This window comes from Vigna umbellata, chromosome 6 (assembly GCF_029865625.1).
Source record: "Vigna umbellata cultivar VRB3 chromosome 6, Vumbellata_1.0, whole genome shotgun sequence".
NCBI classification, from domain to species: Eukaryota; Viridiplantae; Streptophyta; class Magnoliopsida; order Fabales; family Fabaceae; genus Vigna; species Vigna umbellata.
Window position 1 is genome coordinate 5,293,051 of NC_142170.1, and position 22,100 is coordinate 5,315,150.

The 22,100-nt window shown below is 36.0% G+C and overlaps 1 protein-coding gene across 1 annotated transcript; it reads left to right on the top strand.

Moving 5' to 3' along the window:
- Nucleotides 1-14,369: 14,369 nt before the first annotated feature.
- On the top strand, nt 14,370-15,960 carry SLP2 (Calcineurin-like metallo-phosphoesterase superfamily protein). The gene has a single exon (XM_047295030.2). It carries the CDS (start codon nt 14,614-14,616, stop codon nt 15,787-15,789), a length of 1,176 nt encoding a protein of 391 aa, XP_047150986.2. The 5' UTR covers nt 14,370-14,613; the 3' UTR covers nt 15,790-15,960.
- The last annotated feature ends 6,140 nt before the right edge of the window (nt 15,961-22,100 follow it).

Below are 22,100 nucleotides of genomic sequence, written 5' to 3' on the forward strand. Positions count from 1 at the left end.
ACGTAACACCAAGTTACTTATCTAGGTAATAACATAAACAAAAACCTTTAAACGTGACACCAAGTTACTTAGACACTAACATAAGCAAAGTCTTCAAATAAGACACCAAATTACTTAGACAATAATAAGAGAAAAACCTCTAAGGTATGAGGTTATCTAGATGATAATAAAAGTCGACAAATTTAAATTACTAAAACTTTTTTAAAAACTTTCATGAAGTCTTATAATAACTTTAAAATCAATTCAAAATATTTTCTATAAAAACCTTTAAAAAAAACTCATCCAATAAAAATATCTTAATATCTTTTATCTATATCCAATATTATAAAATCATAAAACTATTTGTTTCAGTGTACATTTTCCTGTGTGTCTTTGTTGCTCTTTCTTGTGTGTCTTTGTTGCTCTTGGCTGTCTGGGTTGCTTGCTGGTTGTCTGGGACGCGTGTTTTTCTCCAATCATTGTTGTTCATACTCGCCAAAGGAGGGGGAGGTACCTGCAAAGATACTCCGACGCTCAAGTCAGATGTGAATTAGGGAGCCTCAGCTCTCAAGAGAGTGATTATGATACTGTCTAGGGTCTCTAGAGCATAAAGAGAACGTACCTGGACTTTGGTCCTGTCACTGTATTTATAAGCAAAATAAAAATAACCACCTTACCTAAAAATGTGGTTAGTGGCTTTAACTGTCTAAAATATCTAAGATATTTATGTTATTACATAAATATCCTTACTACATAACATGCCCCCCAAGTCCGAGTTAACCGTTCCGTTTTATGAACGTGGTAACTATAGGACTTATGAGTTTGAGGGAGGCTGTCTTCGCTGTAATTAGAGAGCGTGTGCCTGGTTATTGCTCAAGTGTGGACTGAACGTGTTAAAACAAGGATGACGAATTTGATGGACCAAAAGGAGGCGAAGACGAACGGCAAAAAGCTGGAGCAAGTGAGGCCGAACGTGAAGATACGTATGACCGAGCGGTTGAGGCCGAGTAGCATGCGAGGCCGATCATGATGACTGTTTGAACGTTCGACACATAGGTGGTCGAGTGGTCGAGTGGCATGTGAGACTGAGTGGTTGAAAGCAAAGGGAAGGCGAATGGCCGACTGTTTTGAACGCTCGTACACATGGGTTGTCGAGCGCTTAAAACCAAAAGGTTGAACAAATTGGAGGCCGAACGGCCAACTTCTTGAGCGCTCGTAAACATGGATTGCCGAGCGGTGTCTAAACGCTCGTCGTTGATATGAATTGACGAGCGCTCGTTGACATGGATGAACGAGCACTTCCTGAAAGCTCGTTGAAGTGGAATGTCGAGCGATGTTGGGACGTTCGTTGACATGCATTGGCGGGCGCTTCTTGAACGCTCGTTGAAATGAATTGACGAGCGGCTCCTGAACGCTCGTTAAAATGGATGTCGAGCGATGTTTGGACGCTCGTTGACATTTGATTGCCGAACGGTAAGGCGGAACGACTGACTGAGTGGACGTTCGTTGACATTTGATTGTCGAGCGTTGAGGCCGAACGACGGGCTGAGTGGACGCTCGTTGACATTTGATTGTCGAGCGTTGAGGCGGAACGACTGACTGAGTGGACGCTCGTTGACATTTGTTTGTCGAGCGTTGAGGCGGAACGATTGACTGAGTGGACGCTCGTTGACATTTGTTTGTCGAACGTTGATGCCGAACGACTGACTGAGTGGACGCTCGTTGACATTTGATTGTCGAGCGTTGAGACCAAATGACGAGCGCTTTCGATGTTGAACGACAGAATCTTTGAAAAGTTGATGTTTTTGGGTGAACATAAGCTAGGCTATGGGGATGGTCCCCTAGGTTTGATGGTCTGGGTGTTCTAGGGCGAACATCTACCAGCGGGAGTGTGTCCCTTTGTTCGATGCACCTGGGTGTTCTAGGGCGAACATCTACCAGCGGGAGTGTATCCCTTTATGCACCTGGGTGTTCTTGGGCGAACATCTACCGGGTTTAGGAGTGCTTCAGGATGAACGGCGCTCAGGTGTCCGCTTTTACGTACAAGATATGCTTATCTGCACTGTAAGAAATAATATTAAGCATATAGGTGAGATCGTTTGGTGAAGTTGCAAACCTGGTGACCGAACGTTCATTAGGCCGAATGCTGGACGCTTGAGGCCGTACGTCAAAGAGATTGATTGACTGAAAGCAAGCGAGTCCGAATGACCGAACGCTTCCTGTGGAAAATGCCGAGCGTTTGTTAAGCGATTGGCCGAATGGTTGAAACCAAGATGTCGAACGTCATTGAATACTAGTGTGCGAGCATCAGGTTTTAGTCGAATGGGCGAACGCATGTGGATCCGAGTGGACGAACGTTGTGGAGGCGGGTGGCCGAACGTCGGGGGACAGAGTGGACGAGCGTTGGAGATCGAGGGGATGAACGACGGAGACAGTTTGAACGTTCGTCCCTTGAGCGTGAGGATTGCTTGCACGCTCGACACATACTTTGTTGAACGCTCGTACATACAGAATTTCGCGTGGTTGAAACTAAAGTTAGGCCGAACGGCCGATTGTTTGAACTGCCACACACAGATTGTCTTGGACGCTCGTACACCAAGATAGTCGAGCGTTTGAATTCGAAGGCCGATCGACTGCTGTTTGAACGCTCGTCCACATTGAGTGTCGAGCGTTCGAGTCCAAAGGGCGAGGACGAATGGCCTTTCGTAACCAGAAGGCGAGGACGAACAATCTTTTGTTTGAACGCTCGTCCACCTTAAGTGTCGAGCGTTCGAATCCAAAGGTGAGGACGAGCGGTCCGAGGACGAACGGCTGATTGCTTGAACGCTCGTCCACAGGCATTGTCGAGTGTTCGAATCCAAAGGGCGAGGACGAGCGGTCCGAGGACCAGCGGCTGATTGTTTGAACGCTCGTCCACAGGATTTGTCGAGCGTTCCAGTCCGAAGGGCGAGGACGAGCGGTCCGAGGACGAACGGTGGATTGCTTGAACGCTCGTTCACAAGCCTTGTCGAGCGTTATTCGAACGCTCGCTGAAATGGATTGGTGAGTGGTATTTGAACGCTCGTTAACAAGGGTTGTCGAGCGGTGTTGGAAGTACACATGAATTGACGAGCGGTCGAGAGGTATTTGAACGCTCGTACACACGAATTTGAGAACGCTCGCTCAACGAAATGACGAACGCATTTTAGGCCGAACGGCCGACTCTTTGAACGTTCTTTGATATTGATGGTCGGGCTGTTGAAACTAAATGGCGCACGCTTTTTGAAGTCGAACGTCTGATTCCTTGAACGTTCGTGTGGTACGTGTGGTCGAGTGCTCGAGCGTCCTCGTAGCCGAAAGGCCGAACGTACCCGAGGCTGAGTGCGGGACGTTTGAGGACGAGCGTTAGAGAGATGGAGTGACCGAACGCACAGAGGCCGAACAAGAGCATGGCCGAACGAAGTGACGAACGGCCTAGGCCGAACGTTTGGAACCGAACGTCAATGATGAGCGAAGTTTCGAACGCTCTCGGCCGAACGTCAACGAGAGAGCATTGTTGGTCGAACGCTATTGAAACGAATGGCCGAATGGTTGAGGCCTTGGATGGCCGAACGTTGGTGACGGAGTGGACGAACGTCGGGTATGGTTTGAACGTTCGTCCCATTGCTTGCCGAGCGGCCTAAACCAAGTGGAGTGTCGAGCGATGTTTGGACGCTCGTTGGCATGTGTTGAAATGGATGGACGAGCGCTCGTTGAAATGGATTGACGAGCACTCGTTGAAATGGATTGACGAGCGCTCGTTGAAGTGGATGGACGAGCGCTCGTTGAAATGGATTGACGAACGCTCGTCCACATATTGATTGTCGAGCGTTCGTCTACGTAGGCGAGGCCGAGCGATCTACTGTTTGAACGCTCGTCCACATTGATTGTCGAGCGTTCGAATCCAATGGTCGAGGCCGAACGGCCGATTGCTTGAACGCTCGTTCACAGTAATTGTTGGATGTTTGAGGACGAACGTCTTTGTCGCCGGATGGCTTATCATCAGATGGTTCGAACGATCGTGACGCTCGAATGTCAGAGCGCTCGTTACGAGGCCGAACGACCGACAGACGCTCATACACAGTGATTTTTCGAGCGTTCAAGTGGGATGTGAGGCCGACTGTTTGGACGCTCGTACATAGTGATTGTCGAGCGTCCTCGAAGCCGAAAGTCGAGGTCGAACGCTGGAGTATTTGAGGAATAGAAATTGGGTTGGATGACGTGGAGGCCAAACTGAATGACGCGTGGGTGGAGCGAGTCTTGCGGAAGACGTGGAGAATGGGTCTGACAATGCGGTTTTCTTGGAGGCGCCGAAATGGCTTGTCCCCGAGTTTGGGAATTTAGGGTTTTCGGTTTGCGGATTGTGCGATCGTGGAGATGATAGGGATGACCTAACGGTGCTCCTGCAACAGCAGTGCCTGGTGGCGCGACGGAGGCTGATGGGTGGACCCGATCTGGGGATTGTTTTTGGAACACGTTGGGTACAGTTTTCAGAAGAGATGTTGCCATTGAAGACGAAGAATGAGAACCTGCGCTCAATTTGGGGTTTTGGGGATTTCTGTTGTAATTGGATTTTCATTGATTGGAATTGATTGGAATTGTGGATTTGATCTTCGCAGTGGCGATGATGAAGGCATGGAGATGGTGATGACGACATAGGTGCATGATTGCTGATGGAAGATGAGTTTGGTGGCTTCTGTTACGAGACCCGCATGAGGGGTTCACAGATTTGGGATTTCAAAGTAGTTATGGAAAAAATAGCTGATGATTAAAGGGTGAGGGAGTAAGGATGGTCTTTCCGTGGTGAAGGCGGAGATGAATGAGTTCTGATTTGCACCGTTTCCTCTTTGCAGATATGAATGAAGGTCTCCGAGGAAAATGATGAACGACCTCGTGAAACTCGTGATCTGGGTTTGGTTTGATTGCGCGCTTTGGGATCTGAGGAGTGGCGTCAATGGAGGTGCTGGTGTGGGTTGTTCCTGTTGAGATGCATCGGTTCGGTGGTCTCCACCACTGTCGTAGGATCAGCGTTTTCGTAGAGGTGCTCGTGGGGGAGCCAATGGCTCACGGAGGAGAATCCTGGAGTGATGCGGCAGCTTCATCTTGATGGAGTAGTTTTATCCGAAGGAATGCTTGGTAGAGGCCGAGGCTCCTCTTGTGGTTTCATTGGGATGGCCCTCGGCCCCACGGTGGGCGCCAAAATGTTTCAGTGTACATTTTCCTGTGTGTCTTTGTTGCTCTTTCCTGTGTGTCTTTGTTGCTCTTGGCTGTCTGGGTTGCTTGCTGGTTGTCTGGGACGCGTGTTTTTCTCCAATCATTGTTGTTCATACTCGCCAAAGGAGGGGGAGGTACCTGCAAAGATACTCCGACGCTCAAGTCAGATGTGAATTAGGGAGCCTCAGCTCTCAAGAGAGTGATTATGATACTGTCTAGGGTCTCTAGAGCATAAAGAGAACGTACCTGGACTTTGGTCCTGTCACTGTATTTATAAGCAAAATAAAAATAACCACCTTACCTAAAAATGTGGTTAGTAGCTTTAACTGTCTAAAATATCTAAGATATTTATGTTATTACATAAATATCCTTACTACATAACACTATTAAAATATATAAAAAAAAGAAAACATACAAACAAGAAAAAAACTTATGTTTCTATTAGTAGGTATCACCAATTTTATAAAAATAAAAAAACTACTAACCACCATATATAAGAGTTACACGATGGAAAATTATAATTTATCTTATTACACAATTATAGTATTATTAAAATTAATAAAATATAGTTTTTTGTCAAAATCATTAAAAACGCACCAAAAAATCCATCTGAACGGACGTCAGGTGTCAAGCGACGAGGATCCGAAAACCAGATAGTGGAAGGCAGGTGTCGGCAGATGAGCGGACGTTCGTTTTGACGTGGGAAGCAAAATTGATTTTCTGAAAATTCTCATCACACTCTCTGCATGCAACCTTCTTCTCCAAACTCTGAAATTTTCATTTCTCATTCTTCTCTCTAAAAACTCTCCCTTCTCTCTACCAAATCTCACCCTTTCTCTTCTACGATCATCATTCAGGCACCGTAGAAGCACTTCCGGCGTCAAGGGCTTCAGTTTAAACCGATAGGTTTCGATTTCTGAACTGGTAAGTTCTTCTTGTCCTTAGCCGTTCGTTATCTGGTACATGCAAACCAAACTCTGGTTGCATGATTTCATCTCGTCTGAGCCATTGTTGGTTTTCTGTTTGGTTAGTTTTTGAAGAACTGTTGAGCGTTGAGGGTAGAAGGAATTTTAGTCAGACGAACCTTAATTCTGCCTCTGGGAACGTTCGTTCACGCTCAGAGGTAAGGGAAGCTTATCTAATTTAATTTGTATGTTGTTGTGCTGCATGAACGTTCGTTGATTTGATGATTGGAAATGAAATATGATTGTGCTATGTTCTGATGTATGAAATATATGAAATTTCTATGACATGGATTGTATGAAGTATGAAAATTGACTATGATATGAATATATGAAATTATGAAGATATATGTTGAGAAATTTAATTGAGATAAATAATTTCGAAGTACGAATTTTCACTATGAGAGTGTACGTTCGTAACTGAACGATCATTCATCATTCGATTTTTCTAGTAAACTTGATTAGAATTGGATTCTTTCAATTGGGAAGAATCTTAGTTGAGGACGAGCGTCTTCGTTTCGAAATACTGTGCATGAGCGTTCGGCCAAGCATAGTTGGTTCTTGGCGTTCGGTTATAAACTTAAGTGTGTGTATATATATATATATATATATATATATATATATATGTATTTATATATTTTCGTTTATTCTTAAACAATACTTCAATAGTGTCTTATTATATTTATCAAGCTTTCTGATATAAGTTTAGTAGTGCTCGGTCTTACACCAAGCGCTCGTACTGAGTAGTGCTCGGTCTTACACCAAGCGCTTATTCTCTTTCCTATAATATATCTTGATGAAATTAGCGTCCGCCCAAATTCAATAGTTTCCTTCTCTACCGTGCTCGGTCATTGACTGGCATTCGGATTTCTTGATGTAAATTCAAATAAGCTAAGTATTCATAAGCGTTCGGTTTCTTCATGTGAATTCTTCTAAGTATTATTCTTGGAATGTCTTGAAGTGTCTCTATCGATTGGTTCCGGCCTAGAGTCTTAGTACTTGGCATGGTCTTTTCGGTGTTCAGTTGGAGCTCTCAAGAGTCAGTTCATTTAATTGGCTCAATTTGTAATTAACGTTCGCTTGCTCACTTTGTAATTAACGTTCGCTCCATTCGTTTCTTGTTATATCTATTGCACTCGGTTTCCTTCTCAACCTGATAGTAAACCTCCCGGCCTTAGTCTGTTCTGGAACGGGAGACCTCTCGGTCACACTCCAAGTGTTCGGTCTATTTAAAGGTGAAAGTTGAACGTTTGGTAATTGGTATCCTTACGGATCTTTGTGCGAAATGTTTAAGTGAGATGATTATTAATGAAAGATGAAGAAAATATGATATGGATGAAATGTTTTGGATTATGAACGAGCGTTCCGGGGAGGAATGACTCATGACTGAATATTGAAATTGGTAAAGTATGAATGTGGGCATGCTAAGCTGGTGGTTCATCCTGATGTTCCGTGAGTACTCGTCCTCACGTAGAGGAGGGCAGGTCATGTGTGGGAACGACAGGAGGTCCTAGTCCTTATGGTTAATTTGGATAGATAGGACTAACCTCGGGTGGCAGTTGTTGAGGGTTTCCCAGTTACTACCTCACCCGGGTGCATGAACGTCGTAGCTACACAGATTTCATACAGTCCAGACAGTCAGTCTAGTATTAGGCTTTGTATGAAACGTATGATGAATTATCTTGTTTGTTTGATTGTGTGAAATGTATGTTTATACATGAATTAAATTACATAAGCTTACCCTGTGTTTCCTGTCTTGTCTTGTTTTGTACGTTCGTCTTTGTCATTGCAATGATCATCCGTGTGGATGTGAGCAGAAGGAGACGAGCTGTTGGAAGAGGCGCTGGAGGAAGAAAACCTGGTTGAGGTTGAAGTTAAGACCGAACAATAGGACGTTCGGCAGTAGTTTAGTTTTATAGTGAGGTGGTCGTTCGATCACCTTCCCCTTTTGATTTGTATGACCGTCCGGTATTTGGCTTTTGTAAACCGTTGTGTCAGAAGTGTACCCTTGTATAGTTGAATTTTCTCGTACTGCTTGGTAAGGTCATTCGGCCATAATCGTACGTTCTCCTTAGTGTAAGACTGATATAAATTATTATTGAATGTGATTATTCTATTATATAGTTTTAAATTGTATTTTTGGGATATTACATTTTTTATGTAGAATTTCTTTTATAATTTATAAAATTAAGAAATAAATTTCCTTTTCAACTATTTTTTTATTTAATTTTTTCTAATTTTATTTTTTAAGTAATTACTACTTTTTTAACTTTAAATAATTACATATAAGAATTACTAACTTAGTAAAAAATTACCTATAATAAAATTATAAAAAATATTACTTTTTATAGAAATCATTTCATATTTTATTAATACTTTTATTTTAATAATTATTATTTGATGGTCTCGGAGGGGGTATTTTTCGAAGAGTATAGCGCAGCGGAATTAAAACTCAGAGAGCGGAAAGCGTATTCGATCATAATTAAAATTAATTTTGTCCTTTTAGTAAAAATAATTTTCTTTCAGAAAATTAATCAAACAGTTGATATACGTAAAATAATATGAGTGTAGAGAATAAGAAGATCAACACAGAATTTTTATCCTGGTTCGAATCAAAAGATTCTACGTCCAGTCGTTAATCACTATAAATAGTGATTAACCTTTTTCACTAAAAAATTGTTTAACAGATTACAAGATAATGAACAAGAATAAAATGAATAGAACCACTCTACCAACTTGAAGAGAACCGCTTCAGCAATCGACCAACGATTCACAAGCTTCTCCTTTCAGAAGACCAGGCAGAGCACCTTGCTAACTTGAAGAGAGTCTGCTCCGACTATCGACACACACGATACGCGAGCCTCTCCTTTCACAAGACCAAGCAAGGGAACGATGAACAAAAAACTCTCTAAGAACGTTCCTCTGACACACAGTGTTCTAAGCTTTCTCAGTTCAAAAAACGTTACTTTCTAATTTCTCCAAAACAAAATATATAGCCAAGTACACTGAGTGCCAAAGGTCAGCTCCCAACTGCCATGAATAATCGATTATTGTAAGTGATAATCGATTATTCAAGTCCGTTATAGGTTTTCAAAAATGTGATAATCGATTATATGAAGTGATAATCGATTATTCAAGTATGACTTGTGATAATCGATTATTGCTTAATCATAATCGATTATTGTAGTTAAAAATGCAAGTTTACAAGGTTTATAAGAATTTCCTACTACATTTAATTTCTACAAATTGCTTTTAACTAATTCTGATATCTTCTGCAACTAAAACTTCTTGTAGCATCATCAAAACAAATTTCTTCAAGATTTACCAATACTCCTTATTGGTAACATTATTATAATAAAAAAAAGCGATGGTATTTCAATAGTTTTAATAATTATTTATTTTTGTAATAAAAATTTAATTAGTAATTTATTTTTTTATATTTTTGGATTTATTTTATTCATTTTCTCAATATATTGATTTTTTCTTTGAGTTTCTTTTATTTTTTATTTTTCATCTTCTTCTCCAAACATAGGTGATTTTCATCTTTCCCCGTCTCTTTTCTCAATTTGTTTCAAACTTAATCTCGGTTACATCAACACGCAAGAGAGTTCTCATATATATTTTGATGATTTTATTTTATTTTTAAGTATATTTTAACATTATAAAATGAAAAAAATATATATATGTACTTAATTCACGACATACTCTACGAACTTCACTATTAATTTTATATAATTACTATTTTTAAAAATAAAAAAATACAATATATTTTTTTTCTTAAGGATAAATTTTACTGGTCATATAATATATTGTATTAACATAAATTAGAAAAATGAATCTTGTAATCTTGTGATGTATCATGATTGTAAGATTCTGAAAAATTAAATATTCAAAAAATGTGATAGTCATTATTTTAAATAAAAAATATAATTATTATAGAAAGAAATGTTAGAATAATTGATTAGAATTTTTTTTATTATGAATGATGTGTTTGATTTTAGTTGTGCATAATATATATTATTTTTTTATTTGATATATATTAATATTTATAATAATTGTTCTTATATTAAACGTGTGAGGATCTGAAAAATTAGAATTAGAAAGCTGTTAGGTGTATTACGTTAATGAAATCAGATTTTAATGTTAAAACACATTCACCACTATAAATATAATTTTTGGAACATCCTCGTTCATTAGTCAAATCCTTCTGTCTCTCTTTAGAACTCAATTCTTCAAGTTCTTCTGCCTTCTCTCTACCATTTCTCCTCTCTAAGCCATTTGATTTTCGATCAAGTGGTGTTAAGCGTCCACGGCGTAGAGGACTCTGTCTTTGACTGATCAATTTCTTCATTCTGACCAGTAAGCTATTTTTCCTTTTCCTTGCTGTTTTCGACCTAGCACATGCAACCTTTGTTGGCTGCATGCGTCTTGTGTTTTTCCTTTTCTGTTCTCTGCTAAAATTTGAGCTCTAAGAGCTGTTTTCTATCACCAATGTGGTGGTTTGTAGGGTTTTGTGAGTTCTTGTTGTGTAAGGTGTTGTTGAGGAGTTCCTGTTAATGGGTTGTGATTTTGAGGTAAGGGGAGTTAGAATACTTCTTTATAATTAGTTGTATGTATGTGTATATACTGTGTTTTTGTACTGCTATGCTGTTGGTATTGTGTTTTGGTTTGGGAAGGTTTAGTTGCATGTGTTGGACTGTATGACTTTGGAATTGGAGTGTGATGGTTGTAAACTGTTTTGGATATATCTAATTGTTGTAATTAATCATGTTGAAGTGCTTGGGGTGAGGAATCTGTTGTAACATTGATTAGTTAGAAACTTAGTGTTCTAGTAGGGTTTTAGGTCATTTTGAGAGGAAGTGAGGTAGTGATTTTGGGCATTTGAGGTCTAGAGTGTTTTTGGGCTGTTGGGGCATACTTAACCAGTGTATTGTGACTTGTTTGAGTCACCAAAGTGGTCCAAATAGGTGCAAAGTATCACAATTGTGTTGGGGTTCCTCAAGTTGTGGAAATTGTTGTTTATGCGTAAAAGTTGGGTTGGAATCACTTTAGAATTGTAGTAGAAAGGTTTAGGAACATCTAGACAAGTTTAATTAAATATAAAACACGAATTAAGGGTGTTAGAAGTTGGGAAAAATGACTAGAAATGGTAAAGAGTGTGTGAGTTGTTTAATTCTGCAGAATTTGCGTTCTGCAGATTATGCAGACTCGCTGAGCGAATTGTTTCGCACAGTGAGTCACCCTGGCGAGATGCTCTATGTCAGGGCATTCGCACAACGACTTGGTGCGTTATCCGAATGGCTAGAGAGGGTTGCTCTTGGTTTGGTGATTCGCATAGCGAATATGGGCGCTGCGCGACTGGTGGTTGCTTGGGAAAATGCTGGTTTAATTCGAATAGCGAATTTGAGACGTTATGCGAGGGTTTAGGGTCTGATAATGTGTAGCAGAATTTTCAGTTTAGCATAGCGCACAGACTTGGTGCGCTGAGCGAATGAACTTTAGCTGAGCGCACAGGCTTGGTGCGCTGAGCGAATATGAGTGAATAAAACCCATTGTTTCTGTTATTCGCACGACAAGTTTGGTGCGCTGAGCGACTTGCCCAGAACCTGTTTTTATTCTTTTTATTCATGTTTTCTGATAACCTTGAACTATGTTTTGATTATTAGAATGGTGTAGAAGTATCTATGATAGTGTATGATCAGTGAGGTTATATGTTTGAATTTAATGTGATATTATTATAGTACTTGGTTGTTCATGTCTTGAGTTAAGTTTCAAAGTGACAATATGGTTGATGGACGTAATTCCATGGATCTCAAAGGGAGGTTACATGGTGGTACCCTATGTTATTGGACGTAATTCCATGATCTTCAAGGAGAAGATCCATGGTGGTGCCCTTGGTGTGTTTTAGAATGATTTGCATGGAAGCTCAGTCTTGGGGGTTATCTTGAAACTACAATGGTCAATCATTCTCAAGTAGAGAGGATTGAACCATGTCGTGAGTAGTAGCAAGAGGTCCTAGTCTTGGGTGCTTCTAGTATGACCCAAGGTGAGTGATAGCGGACTAACCTCGTAAGTGTGGTAGGGTGAAACCCATTGATAATGGCTTTGCAAAGCAGTAGGGGCCACCATGAGTGCATGACTCGCCATAACTCGACAATCATTCTAAGTTCGAACGAGTCAAGTTTAAAGTGTAACAAGTTGTGTTAAGTGACCCAGTATATATGAACTAAACTTGCATGTTGGGTGTGATTGTTATAACATGATTTTTGTATATCTAGCTCACCCTTCTGCTTGTATTTGTCTTTTGTTTGTGTGTGTTTTCTGTTGCAATGGTAATCCATTTGGATGTGAGCAGAGGTAGATGAGGTGCTTCTGGAGCATGCCTTGGAGGGAGATGACACCACTGCTTAGCCTAGTTAGGATCCATAGGCATTTTGTGTATTTGGAAATACTCTTATGTGTTAAAAGTTTTAAATTATAACCATTTTGGGATGACTGTATCCTTAAGACTTTATCTACAAGTCTTCTTCTAACTATTCTATTATGTTAGAATACTAGATTATATAGTTATATATAATATGGGACGTTATTTTATTTTTTTTGGACTATAAATTTTAACAATTATGAAAGAGATTAACTATTTTAAAAATAATTCTTTTTATTATTTGTTTTAAATGAAACTGTGACATATATTAATATTTATAATAATTGTTCTACGTTAATATGAGAAGAACGTACCTTTATTTTATTTTTTAAAATTTTCAGGATGATTTTTTTGTTGGACTATAAATTTTAATAATTAGGAAAAATTTACGAATGTGATTAACTATTTTAAATAAAAGATAAAAATTTTATTATTTTTATTTAAAGGGTTTATTTTAAAATATTTTTAAAAAATAAGATTTGATGAAAAATTATTCAATTAGAAAAATCATTGTTATATATTGTTAAATATTTTTAAAAATATTCTTAAATATTGTTATAGACTAGATATATTTACAAATTAAAAGATATATTATATTGTTACACATAAAAAAATATTTTGGAATATTATTAGATATAATTAGATATTATTGTTATATAATAACAATAATAAAATAGAATGAATTATTTAGAAACATATTATAATCAATTAGAATAAATATATTAAGATAGAATATATTATTTAAGAATTTATCAGAATTAATTAAGTTAAAAAAATTTATTTTATTATGAAAATAATGAGTTTTTATAAATATTTAAAAAATAAATTCAATTAGATTATGTTTGCCTTCTATTTATCTTTAGTTAGTTGGTTACTTGATATTATCTTTTACTTAGTTTATATTTTTTTTTATTATAAATATGGTATACTATGATTACAAAGAAAAATTAATTTCCATAGTAAAGATGTGTGAGAGCTCTTGAAGGATATTATTTATTTTAAGAAAAGAATTTAGTGAGAAATTAGGTAACAGAAATTTATATTATTGATTTGTTACATTATTAATTATTAACTTTTGTTTTTATTTTTCTTGCTTGTTGATGGTATGAATACTTAATTAATTGATTGAGTTGAATTATTATTTATTATGATGGTATGGGGATAGACTAGGGGAGTTTGTAGTAATGTATTTTTGTGTAATGTGAATGTGATTGAATCTATGGATTAATGATGGATATATGAAATGAATGTATGGGTGTGATTATCTTGTATTATCTTATGTTATTTTGTATGAACTCACCCTTTCATTTTATGTTGTGATTTCCACCGGATTGATTTTACAAACATACTATTAATTGAATTAATTGTACAAAAATGCCGTATAATAAGCACAACACAATATATTATATAACACAATATATTATATAAGACATCATAAAGAAAGTTACTGCTACTTTTAATTATACTGATGTCCTTTTTATTTATTTAAAATAATTATATTGTTTAATAAAAAATAATCTCCTACCTTTTATCTCTACAAAATTATTTATTTTTTATAGTTTTTAAAATTATACTATTTTAATATAACATAATCATGACCAGTCATACTATACTTACATTCATTTAGTCATAATAAATAAATAAAAAATTTAACAATTTTTTTAAACTATTTAAATAATAACTTATGATTGGTGGTTTCAAATATACGTATCAATAAAATATTGATATATAATTTATTGTTAAAAAGTTTTAAATAATAAATTCTTTACATGCAAGGGCAGCAAAACTGATTGATTGCACCTTAGGAAAAAAACAGAAAAGAAGAGGAGAGGGAAAGACCTGAAGAACAGAAAAGATGACGCACAGGACCACATCTTGTACAAAAAGTAAAGGACTTTCATTTCTTTCCTAGTCTGCAACCTTTCGTAGCATCCAAAACCGTCACGCAATCTCAACCCCAAACCGTAGTTTCTGAAAAGAGAATTTGATCTGAGAATAGCAGTGAACTGAATAGCAATGGGAAGAGAAGAAGAAATCCCAACCTCATCCTGCAAAGACATTCCCAATCTCTTATCATCATTTGTTGACACCTTCGTGGATTTCTCAGTCAGCGGTCTCTTCCTTCCTCCGCCGCCGCCATCTCCTCCGCCTCTCCCAACTCGCCTTCCCTCGCCGCCACGCCTGGTCGCCATTGGCGACCTCCACGGCGACCTCGAGAAGTCCAAGCAGGCCTTGCGCCTCGCGGGCCTCATCGACACGGACGATGTCTACATCGGCGGCTCCGCCACTGTCGTGCAGGTCGGGGACGTCTTGGACCGCGGTGGCGATGAGCTGAAGATATTCTACTTCCTCGAGAAGCTAAAGCGTGAAGCGGCGCGGAGCGGAGGCAGAATCATCACCATGCACGGCAATCACGAAATCATGAACGTTGAGGGCGATTTCCGCTTCGCAACAGAATCCGGCATCGAGGAATTTAGGGTTTGGTGGGAGTGGTTCCAAGTTGGGAACAAAATCAAGAGCCTTTGCCACGGTTTGGAAAAACCGAACGACCCAATGAGAGGCGTTCCCTCGTCGTTCCGCGGAGTGAGGAAAGAGTTCCATGATGGGTTTCGGGCCCGGGTCGCGGCTTTGCGGCCCAATGGCCCAATTGCAAATAGGTTTCTGTCTGAGAACGTCACCGTTTTGGTCGTTGGGGATTCTATTTTCGTGCACGGTGGGTTGTTGACCGAACACACTTCTTACGGTTTGGAGAAGATTAACGAGGAGGTTCGCGATTGGGTTAAAGGGTTGACCGGTCACTTTGCGCCCCGGTATTGTCGGGCCGCAGATAGTGTTCTATGGTTGAGGAAATTCTCGCGTAGCAAGGTGGAGCAATGTGATTGTACCACCCTTGAACATGTTTTGGCCACGGTTCCTGGTGTTAAGAGGATGGTAATGGGGCACAGTATTCAGAGGGTTGGAATTAACGGCACCTGCGACGACAAGGCAATTCGAATCGATGTGGGTTTGTCGAAGGGGTGTGGTGACGGTTTGCCGGAGGTTTTGGAGATTACCGGAAATTCCGGGTTAAGGATATTAACGGCGAATCCCTTATATCAGAAAAAGGCTACGGTGGATGTTGGAAAGGAACCAGGGCTCGGAATGTTGCTTGGAGAACAGGGTGGACCTAAGCAAGTCGAAGTCCAGGCTTAAAGAATGATAGTGGATTGCCTATACCATCATTGATTAGTATGTCATTATTTCCAATCACTCTGTATCATTGTAGACTATTAGTATGTTTGGTTTTGCTTTTGAAGTTACACATCCATATTTCATGTATAAAAAAATGGAATTATTTAAAATATTTTCAACTCAAGTTCATCACCTTTTACATCTGAAAGGAAACTAAACATGGATATGCATACATGGATTTGGTTGGTTGAATTTTATAATGTGTAAATTACTTTTCAGTCATCTTGGTGCAAGGGTAAAGTTTGGGTCTTGGTCACCCCAAACAACACTTCTTTTTGCAAAGTACAGAAATAAGAAAGAAATGTCACGGTACAAAAGGAAAGTGTGGTTTCTTCAGAAAAGGAAAGTTCTTATCAATATAGTCTTCTAGTTACCCGCCAAGTTGTTAAAATCATAAGGGCAATAGGATCAGGAGTGCTTAGGGAAATGAGGTGTTACTTTGTTTGTCTGGAAAACTTGACCAATCATCATAAACTGTTTTTACAAGCTACCAATGTCTCCAAATGTTAGTGCAGAAAGTTTTCAGCTAGTGTCCATGATGGTCTTCAGATAGTGTCTGGATCGAGATAAGAGGTGAATACCCGTAAAACATGTTCAAGTACTTGAAAAATAATAGTTATTAATGAATAGTATTTATGTTGTATTCATTGTATTTATAATTTTTTTTAGTGGACATTTTTCTGACTTGGCCTTGATTACTGTGCTTCCGTAATTTTATTGTCTGACTAATGTCCTAACTACCGTCTTTAGTCATTGATCTTAATCAAATGTTGTAATTATTTTATTGGGATGTTTAGCTGTTGTGGCTCTGTCAAACCATAGCATATACTTAGCTATTGTAGTTGTTCCGACATCTTTTTGAAACTTGGTGTACATAAGCAATTGATGTATTTTTATTAGAATGAACTGCTAAGATTACAAAAACTTCACGCTGCTATTTACAAGGACTCCATAATCCAAGGTTGGTTGAGCTCAAGTCCTTCACTAATTTGTTTACTTGCATTTACCTAGGATTTATAATTGGTGATTATTGAGCGAAATTTAAACAAAAGTTAAGAGATCAAGTTAATTTTCTGGTAATAAATAATTGAATTTTTGTGTTAGCTCGTACTTAATGGGTTGGGTCAGTAAAACTTAGAAGGATGCTTCCTGTCAAAACATTTATAATACTGATTTGTTTAGGTAGTTTTGATTGAAGATATTTTTGTGAAGTTCCATAGTCTTGAGTTTTTTATTTGTTAATTTTGTTTAGCGTCTGTCTATGTAGCGGACCAGGGTTTGGTTTTTTACTGCCCGCATCTTATTCTTCACTGATTTGTAGTTTGGATTATTCTTCTTTGGCATTCTTTCCTTCCCTATTACCACGGTTGACTGGTGGTCCTTCTTCTGTTATATTTGACAAAATTGTAATTAATTTTTTACCTGGATGATGCCTTTCTTCTGAGATGCATGAGTAGGATTCCTTGAACACAGTTTTTGGAGAAAAAACAGGTTAAAAATAATCCTGTCCAAAGTCCCTCCATCAAATTTGGATTCTTTCCTAGTTTTTTTTTTATTGTTTTTCTGCTATATTTTCAAAATATATTGATAGATATTGATTTTAATGTTTTAAAATATATTAAAAAAAAATTAATCCACTTATAATAACACCAAAAATTTCAACAAAAAGTCTGGACTTGAGAGGATGACTAAAGTAATAAACATGTTAAAAATATTATTCAGGTCTGCTTCTTTGGATCATATAATTCTTATGATGGTTTAATCATTCACATAATCCATGTATTTGGTAATTTTTTCAAATAGGTCTTTTTTTTTGTTAATTGAGTTCTTATTTTTGGAAAATTTGAGTAATTAGGTCATTATTGTTAGTTGTGTACTAATACTTTGAAAGAGTGTCTTGTGTTAGTTTATGGTTTTTTTTAATTTTTTAAATATTTTTTTTAATTTATTTTTAAATAAAAAAATTTCTCACATGTCAAGGTGATACTTACATTGTATCATGTGACACTGTCAGGTCACATGTTATTGTATTTGTTTCAATTTCGTTCTTAAAAATTTATTTTGTCTTAATTTGGTCTTTGTATTTTTTTGTTTCAATTTGCTCGAAAGGATTTTAGAGGTTTATGTTAAGTGATTTTTATGAATTCATAAGGAAGTACTGAGATTATTTTTGTGTATATCACCTCACAAAAATATTTATTCTTGAAATGTTAATCTTTATAGTTTGCTCATTCATATTAGTTATGTTAAAAGTTTCATTTGTTGTTTAATTTTGTAGAAAAAAATGAGTTTCTATATTTTTATTTGTCTCAATTTAAATTTTTTTTAAAACTTTAATGCAATTAAGTTATTTTTGTTAGTACTGTATAAATAAAAATGTGTTATATGTTAGTTCGTAATTTTTTTATTTTTCTAATAAAAAATATCAATTTGTATAAAAAAATTTGTAAAGATTTGTATACAAATTAAATTTTGTTTGAATTTGGAAAGGAACAAAATTGTTTAATTTTTAAAAAAAAATTAGGACTAAATTAAAATAAAATAAAAATATAAAGACTGAATTGAGACAAATACACAAGTACAATGATACATGTGCCACGCGATATAATGTCAGTTTAACACATGACAATTTTTTCATTTTTAAAAAAATCAAAAAAATAAAAACAATTAAAAAATATATTTTAAAAGTTCAAGAAAATCACGAGTTAACACGTGACACCCTTAGTTAGAAACTAACGATAGTGACCTAATTATTTCAAATTTTCAAAAATAGAAATTTAATTGAGACAAAAAGAAAAATAAGGGACTTATGTGATAAAAAATACCAAAAATAGGGACTATGGTTAAACCAATTCTTATCCATGAACTTTTTGCCTAAATATGATTAATTCTTCTTAGCTTTGTAATGCATTACTATTCTACCTTTGAGAATTTTTAATTGCAAATAAAAATACTTTTTGCCATAAGTATCATCTTATTCACCCATGATAAAATTATGGATTCGGGATAATAATGTTAATATAACACATTTGTTAACAAGATTGATGATATTACTGCGAAGGGTGTTTGTAATATAAAAAATAATCAAACAAGATTAACTTTTGCAATTCAATTTGGATAATTGTCATGATTTTATTTATAATTGACTTATTTTTTTATATGATGATAATGTCATGATAAACAATTTTAATTTCTAATTTACTATAATTAAATATTTATTCTTTTATAATATTAAACAATTTGTTTGAAGAATTAGAATAAAATATTAAGACAAAAATAGTATTTACACTTTTAGAATAAAAGACAAATAAAAAACAAAAGTAATTATATTTTAGGTTTAATAATTTGTTAAGTCTTTTTCTTTTGTTGGAAATCTCAATTAGGTTCCTTTTTTGGCTGGAAATCTCAAATAGGTCTTGACTTTTGTAAAATTGTTCCAATTAAACCATTGTCATTAAATTGGACCAACGATTGTTATAATTACATTGATGTGGCATGTTGATATTGGTTTTTTAAATGACATGACATAGTTATTTATTTTTGTAATTTTATTTGGATTTGTATGAATTTGAGTTTATTTGAACTTTGAAACTTATGGTAGTGATGTATTGTATTTTATTTGAATTTATTTGGACGTTGTTATATTTGATTGAATGTTTGAAACTCTGTTTTTGTTTTCTATATAGATCTTTTTATAGATTTTTATATAGATTTTTTTAGATTTTCAGAACTATACACCTTTTTTTTAACTTTATACCATTTTCATATATTTTTATACAATTTTTTTTTTTATAAATTTTTGTGGTTAACATATTTTGTTAAATATTTCTAGAATTTTTTTTTGTAAATATCCGAGGATATTAGAAAAATGTGCAGATACCGGTAATAGATATTTGTACAGATATGGGGATGGGTACATGATGAATACTTATCTAGCGAGAAGGGTAGCAGGGAGCTACTACCCATACTCGCCTCACTCCGTTGATATTCCTAATTATACTTAAGTTAAACACTGGAAAATTAAAAGAGTTAAAGATTTTGGTGAATATAATTATATCTTTATCAAGTAAAATACATTCTAAAGGTTCATAGCAAACTTAAATATTAGTTTAAATACTTATTTTTATTTATTATTATTCTTATCGGGCTAAATATTACCTTTATCCCAAAAGTCTTTGATACTTCTTCTAACAATTTTTTTTATTCATTCGGTTCTCTTAGTCGAGATAACTATAAAAGGCACTACGACGCTTAAGTAATTGTTCAGTTATATATTTAGTTTCAGATGATGCAATATATGTAGATGATCCAAAAATGTTAACTACCTTACCTACATGCTCTATATTTTGGGGACCTAATTGTGGCCTAATAACACCATAACCTTGCTTAGAAGGTTAACTCATGAACTATATCCTTAATCTTACTATTTCTTTAATCTTTTGGTTATAATGTTTGGTACTGATAACCCCGTCGGTTAGCTAAGAAAGGCCACCTACAATTGATACAACAATTTGTGGGAGATCGTCCTTATTATTGAAAGGGGAGATTGCTGATCAAATTATTGACGATGTCCGAGCTCAATTAATAGCCCGACAAGTTAGTAGCCTAACAAGTCGATAACACGTGCTCTGCAGCTCGAGCTTAGCTTGGCAGCTCGAATACCTATATTAGTAAAATATATTGTAAGTCAAGTCTGAATTCTCTTAGAATCAAATTAATTAAAGTATAATCAATTAAAAGCATCTTTGACGCAAAAATAATATGTTTTGAAATACATAACTGTCATTTAAACTGTTTTTATCGATTAACATACTTATATAATCGACTAAAATAAAACCAAATTTTTTAAACTTAAATCTAGATGATATTAATCGATTATGTTTTTTTCATAATCGATAACATTAGAAAAATGTTTTCCTTTAGATACAAGTCTTCCTCAAATTTCAAAAGCACAAAATTTCATATCTAAGAGCTTATTATGTTGAGAAAAAAAAGTATTTTTAAGTTCTTAAAGAGAGTAAGAAATTCATCAAGAATTTGATTATGTGGATTTTTTATGAGTTTGATTTTATGGATTCTTGCTTTACATAGGATTGATTTGTAATATCTACATTACATGTGTATACATTTCTTTTACTTTATGTATTTTTTCTATATTTAAAGTTTTTTTCACTACGTGAGTGTCTTGATGTAATTATATAAAATATTATATCTAGAGATTAATTATTGATATCTAGGGTCTAAAATTATTAAGATGTATTTGTAATTTTGTGAACTTTGTAATTATAATGAAAATATTTTAAGTTCAAATTATTTGGAAAAAAATTATACATAAATTCAAGTTAAATCGAACCAGTACAAAATTGATATATTCTTTTTCTCTTCTTTTATCAATTTTTATATTTCTTTAATGATTTCAAACAATTTAAAGACTTAACATCTTCATAATTATTTTAAAAATATCAAATTCAACACCTTTTGTTTAGGAAATATTAACTATTATTTCTAACACTTGTCGATAACACCACCAATTAGCTGAAAGAGTGTCTTAGATGTATAATCATCATTAAAACTTTTTACTAATAAACTAGCGTTGTTACATCAATGGATCTCTTGACATTTTTAATCATCCAGTAATTAGTGAGTTTTATTTTCTAAGTTTGTAAAATTTATAATCATTATTTTAGTTCCTATAAAATATGTGATAACGATTGAATTTCCCGTTATTTGTGATGTTATTTTGATACTAAAATAACCCTTTTTGACTTTGAAGCTTACTTAAACTCTTGTTTTAGTTGAATTTGGTAAATAAGTGAAGAGAGGTTATACTTTATGAATTTGATAACTAATTTCCTCAATTTTGTAGGTTATTGATATGATTGAAAGAGGAGCAAAAGTATCAAGGAGTTGGAACCAAGGAGGGACAACATAAGAACCAGGAAAGAAGGCTGAAGAAGGACCGTAGGACGCCTGGTTTCCCTTTTTAGTGGCCCTCAGCGTCAGAAATCTCGCAAGGGCACCTAGTTGCCCTCATTTGGGGCGTTGAGCGCCACTCTCCTCGTAAGCACGCTTGGGCGCCCTCTCCAGGGGCACTGAGCGCCAGCCAGCCACATCATAGGACCCCTGACTGCCCTTAGTCAGGACGCTGAGGGCCAATCTCTTTGCAGTCAGGCTTGGGCGCCCTTAGTTGGGGCATTGAGCGCCAGCTACGTTGGCCCATGATCCAATGTTGATTTATTTAAAGGCTTTTACACTCTAGGGTTCGCATTTTT

Excerpts from the sequence above, each read along its gene's own strand:
- SLP2 (XM_047295030.2), top strand. The coding sequence starts at position 14,614 with ATGGGAAGAGAAGAAGAAATCCCAACCTCATCCTGCAAAGACATTCCC.